At 35.3% G+C, this 8,638-nt stretch overlaps 1 protein-coding gene across 1 annotated transcript in view; it reads right to left on the reverse strand.

Moving 5' to 3' along the window:
* LOC107753885 (lymphocyte antigen 75-like) overlaps positions 1-8,638 on the reverse strand; it is a 42,449-nt gene that overhangs the window by 31,698 nt on the left and 2,113 nt on the right. Inside the window, exons 2-9 of the mRNA XM_016570152.1 lie at positions 5,621-5,794; positions 4,264-4,422; positions 2,463-2,579; positions 1,659-1,793; positions 1,378-1,578; positions 757-914; positions 549-656; positions 395-410 (exon numbers count right to left, since the gene is read on the reverse strand). Of these exons, the coding sequence (XP_016425638.1) occupies positions 395-410; positions 549-656; positions 757-914; positions 1,378-1,578; positions 1,659-1,793; positions 2,463-2,579; positions 4,264-4,422; positions 5,621-5,794 (1,068 nt within the window). The remainder of the gene's footprint in view (positions 1-394; positions 411-548; positions 657-756; positions 915-1,377; positions 1,579-1,658; positions 1,794-2,462; positions 2,580-4,263; positions 4,423-5,620; positions 5,795-8,638) is intronic.

Raw genomic sequence — 8,638 nt, forward strand, 5'->3', positions numbered from 1 at the left:
ATATATATATATATAATAAAAACAAATAATATACATAAATTATAATTATAAATTATATAATGTGTAACATAATAAATCCCACTGACAGATACTTGTTTTTATTTATGCATGCATTTGTTTAATTTAGTTCAATTACAAGATCTCAAGTGATATAAGAATGCTTAAATATTTGCATCAGAAAACAAAAATATTGAGGAAAATACAGATTTTTTAGCAGTGCATGCAACATTTAATGCCATGACTTTAAGATTTCTGCTCTGATTTAAGACCTTTTAAGGCCTTAAATTATAAAAAGGCAAACAAAAAAACTTTTTAAGACCCACAGAAACCCTGATACATATATACAACAAAAAATGACATAAAATGAATATTTTCTATATAATAAATATATTGCCATGTCTCTTCCAATTCTAGAGAGAAGAAAAAAACAGATGTCTGCTTATTCATGAATCAGATTCACATAGGCGGCAATAACAACAACATGAAGCACAAACATGATGTATATCCATGGAGTTGGAGTGAATTGTTCCATAGTGATGGTCACTCACCCTGTCTGAAGGGCAGCCTTCCTCTGGGGCGCTCTCATTCACACTCCCATTCGACTTACACATGTAAGCCCTCGGCTTTTCACAATCAGACACAGACCATGTATGATGCTGCAAACACACATAGAGAAATTAGAGCCGAGCTAATATTCAGAACAGCGCTCTTATTTATGTGATATAATCTGACATGACGAAACACACACACACACACCTCTCCTGAATAGTACACGCAGTGGATGGTATTTGGTAGAAGTGGTGGAGGTTGAGCTCTGGCCCAGTATGTGAAAGAAACTGGTACTTTATCGACCCATTCAAAAACTGAGGTGTTTCCATCACCCAAAAGACCAATCCATACCTCTGTCTTCAGGTCTGTCACATATAAAGTCATAAAACAACATATATACAACAAAAAATGACATAAAATGAATATTTTCTATATAATAAATATTTTATGTATGTATGTACATACATACATACAAACACACATACATACAGTATATTACAGAGGAGTAATGCAGGTCAAAATAATCACACTTAAATAAGAAAAATTATTTAGTTCAGTTTTTGCATTTCCCATGCATTTTGAAAAACATTAAATCTGTGATGAGTTTACAGATACGTATTCTACAAAATATGCTATCCAGAGAAAAAAAAAAAAAAAAGGAAAACACAAAAATTACAATTATTTCTTTATTTACAAGCTTTGTCATGCTATCTACATAAAAAACAAGACAGCTTAGAGATTAACATTAAACACAGTGATGACTTTACAATCGGCTTGCTTTCTCAGAACATGTGTTGTTGATACCCGTGTGCGGTGAGATGTGTTTACCTGAGTGAAAATTTGTGTGCAGCATTTCAATATCCTCTAAACTGTGCATGCTGGCAAGCTCAGAGTCATCCATCCGACACATGCTCAGAGCTTCATGCTGGGACAGTTTTGACTCTGTTCTACTGTGGAGTTTATAACAGAATCCTTTCCACCCAATCCACCCATCTTTACACGCCGTGGGCTTATATACCTCCCTGACTGCTGAAAGGAGAGGGAGAGAGACTGTGCTGTGAAAGTGAGGAAAAAAAGAAGGAAAACGGAACAAGAGGGCAGTATCTGACCTGTACTCGCACTGTCTTTGTCATTCTTCATGCAGATGAAGGGAAGCCGATTTTCACACGTCTCTGCGCCGAAACACAGCGGCTCCTTCAGAACTCCACAGTCCTCGTCTGACATAAGGGATCTGATTGGGATGCCTAACAAACATGCCGCGTGACACACAAACGTAACACTATATGCAAACGGTTTCATCGTGGTTATGTTTTATTATGAATTTTATTTCAATTTTATTAGATTACGTTATTGTAGTAACTTCTCCAAGACTTCTCCAAAGTGTTTATAGACACAGTTCATTGTATTGACAGCACACACATGGGGTGAGGAGAGACAAACCACCCACATCATCACAGCTGACAATGCTGTCATCACAGAGACAGATTCTGCCTGTGTCTACTGCATAAATACGCCGTTCAAATCATCATTTTGTTCTTCTAGCAAAACAACTATCCTTGTATGCCCACAGTCACACTGCCACATTAAAAGCGACAGAAAGGTCATTGTCAGTGGCTGCACAGTACTCTTGTACCAAGATAAGAGAAGAGAAGATAAGATAAAAGAACTGGTCTTCCTTGATCTGAATAACCATCACGCCATACATATAATGTACTGTAGATGTAGGGCACAACAGACGGTGACACAGTGGGTTGGAAAGGAAAAAACCTTTCAAAAGGAAAATATTATGTCAGAGATTCCACCTCTTCCATATGTTTACCAGAACAACATGCGGTTGAACTATCCCTTTAAAACATAAAAGAACAGTAATCTACTACAGGATTCTTTATAATACATTTTTCGGTTAAAATCACCTGTTTCCCAAGGGGCAAAATATAAAGCTGATCCATCTGACCACTGCCAACCCTGCATCCAGTCCAGATGGTTCAAGCCGATCCACAGCTTGCTTGGCAAGTCTTTCTGATTTTTAACTGCAGGGGGAAGGAGATAAACAATGAATAATAAACAAAGTAAAAATACAAACTTAACTACAAGGTCATCGTGAATTAAAGCTGAAGTGTGTCATTTTGCACCAAAAATAATAAGTGTTTTCAAACAGGTTTCTCTAACACTCCCACCAGCTGCTATTGGTCAGACAAACAAATAGCCCCACCCCTGAACTTATGCTATTAGCTGAGCCAGTGTTGCTAAAGGCGGGCATACACGGTGCGATTTTTGCTGTCGTACGAGCTCGCAGGCGATTTTTTTCTCTCTGGAGAAAATCACAGATGCTCGCATGGTTGCGGCTCGTACAGTGTGAGAAGAATTACGGGCCGATCCGAGACGTTACGAGCACCTCCCGTCCTCCCGATAATTTTCAAACATGTCAAAAAAAATCGGATGCTGTCGGTTTAAAATTGTAAAATCGCAGTAAATTCGTATCGTGTGTGACTGCCTCCGTACGACTTTCGGATACACGCAATCGTGACATGTGCCAGAGCTCACGACGTTCCGACCTTCAGAATCGCACCGTGTATGCCCGCCTTAATTCAGTCATGGAGCAATGGTTGGAAAGTGGTATGAAGTCAGGGAATTTTCAACAAAGCCAACCTACTAATGGCCCACTTAGAGTTGTCAGTCCACATTAACATGGAATGGGCGACAGCATTTGAAGAATATGGATGGAGATGCATAAGTAGTTTTACAACTCAAATGTGCATGAATTAATAATTGTCCAGCTGGGGTTGATGCTAATGGATAGGCAAGATCTCTAATGGATATCTGGATACTGAAAATGTGACTACGCAGAGAGAGAATTCATCAAAACTGACAGTAAAGACTTAAACTGTTATCAAAAAATATGTCAAATAAATGCATTCAATCAGTAAATAAACTGTCAATTTATCATAAAATATGATAAAAATTATCATGGTCTCCTCAAAAATTATTAAGAAAGTTATTCAAATACATTCCTGAGCAGCAAATCAGCATATTAGAATTATTTCTGAAAGGATCATGTGACACAGAAGACTGGAGTAATGATGCTGAAAATTCAAAAATAAATTATATTTTAAAATATATTTATTGTAATAATATTTAAACTATTTTTAAATACTTCTAATAATACTAATAGCATAATTTTCATAATATTTTGTATTGTATTTTTTGCTTAAAAAACAGACTCGGTGAGCATAAGAGACTCAAAAAAACAAACCTCAAACTTCTGAACCGTACTCTATATATAACACAGAGCCGATCCTCCCTATACACAAAATACGCAAGCTGCGTAGGGGCCCCCGAAACAGCAGGGGGCCTCCTTGCTCTCAAAGATGATTTAATTTTAGTTTCGTTTAATGAATTTGGCCAGCGGTTATGAAAACATGAATGATAATTTATTTTAATGCGGTGCGCTGTCGCCCTTTCTACGTAAAAATCAGTCAAATCATGTAATGTGAATGTCGTACAGTCTTGCTCGAGACAAAAATAACCGCAGAAGAGACACTGTTTCTCAAGCGCTTTCCGCGAGTGCGATTCGAGACGGAGTGAAACACGGACAAATGCGTTTTATTTATTCGTTCATAACCACTCATACCCCACTCTACCCCTAACCTCCCCCCCAAACCCATAACACAACAAGATCAAAGTCCAAAAGTGAAAATGAGAAATTAGTCTTACAGAACTCAAGCTCTTGAGGGCTAGACACGCTGAGCAGATCTCCGCCTTGACTACGACAGGCATCCCGCGCCTCGTGCCAGGTCACCACCGCTGTGGAGACGACCTGATAGCAGCGTCCTTTCACTGGGGCTTTCTCCCATAAATTAATGCATCCTTCCACTAAATAAAAGAAAACCGGTAGGAGGTTAGTTACAATTCTTTCATTATACAAACCTCCATCTGTTTGACTCCTACCCATATGTGATTCTTTCATTCTGTCTCTGACCTTTGAAGAGTCGCAATCTTTTCCATGTTTCTTCAGAACGTATAAGAAATCATATTAAAGGAATGTGCAACATAGTTAAAATGGCTTTGCGAGAAGACAACAGAGTAAAAAGGGCAGCTTAAACCAGCATGAGTTCTACTTAAAACCTAGCAGGTTAAAACCTAGGTCAGTATGGCGTTTGATGGGAAATGGTTGACTAAAGTGTTCTGCTCAAATGTGACACATCTGTGGCATCATTTCTCACAGAAAAAGCATTTTATAAAACCCATATCTCTTACGGTATTTATTTACAGTATTTATTTAAATCGAAATTTGTTACATTTAAATCATTTCTGAATAAACAAAAAGTGTTTGTAGATAAAAAAGACAATGTGTTCAGAAAATAAATATTTGTTGTATTTATTTATTTAGATAAGAAGAGTTCATACATAAAAAGATGTGCGCAGAAATATAAATAAATTATTTAAAGGGGTCATGAATTGAGAAATCAAATTTTCTTAGATTTTTTTTTACATGTCTTTTATTTTTATTCATTTTGACATTTTTTTATGTAAAAATGATACTAACATTATAAGTGCACCTCAGGAAACATTACAAGATAATGCAGTTCACAACCCCTTTAAAAAAATTTTTGAATTGAAAGTTATTTCATTTATTAATTTCATAATAAAATGTGTTCTTAATAAGCCATAAATAGATAATAAATAAATAAATAATGAATAATGTATAAATATATTTATTTAAATATTTTTTTTTTCAAATTGAAAGTTTAAAGTTATTTAATTTATTAATTTCCTAATTTAAAAAGTGTATGCTTAAATAAATAAATATATTTGTTTCCTGCATACATTGTTTTTCTTTTAATAAAAAGAAATAATTGTAATTGTAAATGAAACAACTTCAACTTTCAATTTGAAAATAAGTCTATCCCTATATTATATTAATTACATTCATTAGCATTGTTATATGCTAATTAGCATCTTATAGTCAATAGTTTAATGTCTCAGTGTTTTGTAAAATGAGTCACATGTACTTTGTCTTTCTAGCTGCTCTGGGAAAACCCCAGCAGAGGTTGAGGGAAGTAAACCTTACCATACTTCAGGCAATTCCCCCACTTCTTCTGTAGATCATAGTTTGCTGTGGTGGAGCACCAGTCCAGCGTCTTGTCTTCAGTGCCAGGCAGACAGCTGTGGTGCCAGGTCCCATTGTAGAGAAAGGGGAACTCACAGGGTGCCCCGTTAGAATTCCCCCCGCTTGTGTGCATCCCTGAGAAACAAGGGAACAAGAATTCATACTGTTTGTAGGTTTGTGTAGCTAAAACGGACAAAATCTCCCCTCTGACATCCTCAGAGGAACAAATGACTCATGAATAAAATCAAATGTTCCTCAGGGTGGAAACACGGGGTAATTTTATTTTTTGATTTAGTTAGAGTGAAGATCTCATCTCGCCACATAGATCTTCCTTAAATCACCATTCACTACAGATTTCGAAAGGAAGTTGACTGAATGCTCATGTACTACTACTATACGATTCTAACATACAATGACATGACGAAAAATGATATAACAGAACTCTTGTGGGACCTTTTTGGCTACATTCATTCACACAGTCAGTGAATAAAAGCCTTGATCTCTGTTTGAAACCTGCAATTGCAGTTATTTGTGGAATTATCATCTTTACATGGGTTGAGCATCGGCACGGCTCCTCAGCGCGGATGAATCTAATGTTTTGAGGTGTATGTAGGGCTGGACAATAATTCAATATCAATATGTATCGCGATATAATTTTTTTCAATAACGGTGATATGCTTTTTAAACACATTTCCGATATTTCGATATACATTACCAGTTTCCCATACATTTTTATTTGTGCCGTTTGACTTCGTTGAATAAACATGAGCACTGCACGTTTCAAATTCATAACACGGCGCGGGTGTTTTATATGAATGTATCTCTGAAGGGAACTGACTGTCTTCAGATGATTTGCTGATTATCAATATTTAAAACAGTTGAGTACATTTTTTTTTCAGGATTCTTTGATGAATAGAAAGATCCAAAGATCAGCATTTATCTGAAATAAAAAGCTTTTGTATCATTATACACTATTCCATTCAGTATAATTTTTATTATTTTTTTGGGAAAGAAATTATAGAAATTAATACTTTTATTTAGCAAGGATGCTTAAAATTGATCAAAAGTGTTGATAAAGGCATTTATAATGTTACAAAAGATTTCTATTTCAGATAAATAGTGTTCATATCGATATCGGAATTATATCGTATCGACCGAAATTAAGAAATATATCGTGGTATCAATTTTGGCCATATCGTCCAGCCCTAGGTGTATGTGCGGCTGTCAGTCAACACCAGTGTGGATATTCACTGTACTTCGTAATTACAGATACTATGTCTTGGAAGTATGTCCAAAATAAGAAGTTTAACCAGAAAATCTCATCTGAAGTAACATGTCTGCCAGTTTTGTTCTGACCAACTAAAAAAAAAAGATAATAAATCGCACTATCAATGGTGATTAAATCTAACGATTGCAAAGTTTGCTCAGATCACATCAAAACATGCTAATTATTATTATTGTTATACTTTGTTCTCAAATTGTTAATGTTAACAACATCAACATTGCAGGACTATGTGTATTTAGTGTGTATTGGCGTTATCTGTGGATTTACAGTAAATTTCTGTAGTCTATCTCTAATTGTCATACCATTCGAATTTCATCTAAAGAAATTGTTCTTTTAACCTGTTCTTTTGAACTCATTCTATTTGAAATACAAATCTTTTGTAAGTACAGTAATCCCACGTATCTGTAATCAGATGCACAATTAAAACTGGAATATAATGTAATTTCAGTCACTTACATGAGTTTCATTACCATAACTCTATTTATGACAATTTAATTATTCCATCTGCTGTAAGAAGAGGCTATAAATGATCTGCCACCTGCAGAATCCACAAACGCGATATAGCCTACTAGCCGTGACTCATTCTTTATGTATACAGACGTGACTTAATAATGCAAAAACGAACCACGCGAACCACTCAAATGATAAAACATTATTACAAGCTTACCGTTGTGAATCGGGCTAAAGTAAGGAACAATGATTTTGAACAATGATTGGTTATGTACTTGCTCAGTAATTGATTTTGGATCATTTTTAATGTAAAATAAATTAATAAATAAAAAAAGTTACATATAATGCAGCTTTAAAAAAAAAAAAGATATTCCACAATTCTAAAGTTGGGGCAGTATGTTTTTTTATGAAAAGAAATTCATAGTTTTATTCACCAAGGATGCGTTAAAATGATTGAAAGTGACTAAAACTATGTTACAAAAGATTTCTATTTCAAATAAACACTGTTATTTTGTACTTTCTATTCATCAAAGAATGCTAAAAAATCACGATTTCCAGAAAAATATTAAGCAGCACAACTGTTAACCTTGATAATAATAATATAATAATACATTTTTTTATAATAAAATTTTTTAAGCTCCAAATCAGCATATTAGAATGAATTTGAAGGATCATGTGACACTGAAGACTGGAGTACATTTTAAATTATATTAAATTTAAATTAAATAGAAAATTAATAATGAATAAATAAATGCAGCCTTGGTTAGCAAAATACTTTTAAAAACATTTTTAAAAATTCAAACTTTTGAATTATAACCACATTCTGCAGCTATGTGAATGTAGCCCATGTGACCAAAAAAAATCCTAACAATGTTTTTTAAATGTTTGCCATCTGAGAATGTACAGAAACGTACTCGGTTACTGATGTAACCTCGGTTCCCTGAGATACGGGAATGAGTACTGCGTCTGCTAAGACGCTATGGAAAAGCCTTTTTTCTCCTGAACTAAAGCCTTTTTTCAATCACGCAGAGAAAATGCACGGCCATTGGTTCGTGCAGTGAATAAAAAAACGAACCAATGGCTCGGCAGTGGAGCTGCATGATCCTATGGCGATAAAGCCCGCCAGAATGGGCGGGTTCCACTGGCTAAATAAGCGGCACATCGCCATAGGATCCTCAGGTTACTTCAACTGAAGCGACGACTGAGTCGTGCAGCTACATAGCACGGCTAGCAACGCAGTACTC

Source organism: Sinocyclocheilus rhinocerous, unplaced genomic scaffold (genome assembly GCF_001515625.1).
Source record: "Sinocyclocheilus rhinocerous isolate Xijiao unplaced genomic scaffold, SAMN03320098_v1.1 scaffold711, whole genome shotgun sequence".
NCBI lineage: Eukaryota > Metazoa > Chordata > Actinopteri > Cypriniformes > Cyprinidae > Sinocyclocheilus > Sinocyclocheilus rhinocerous.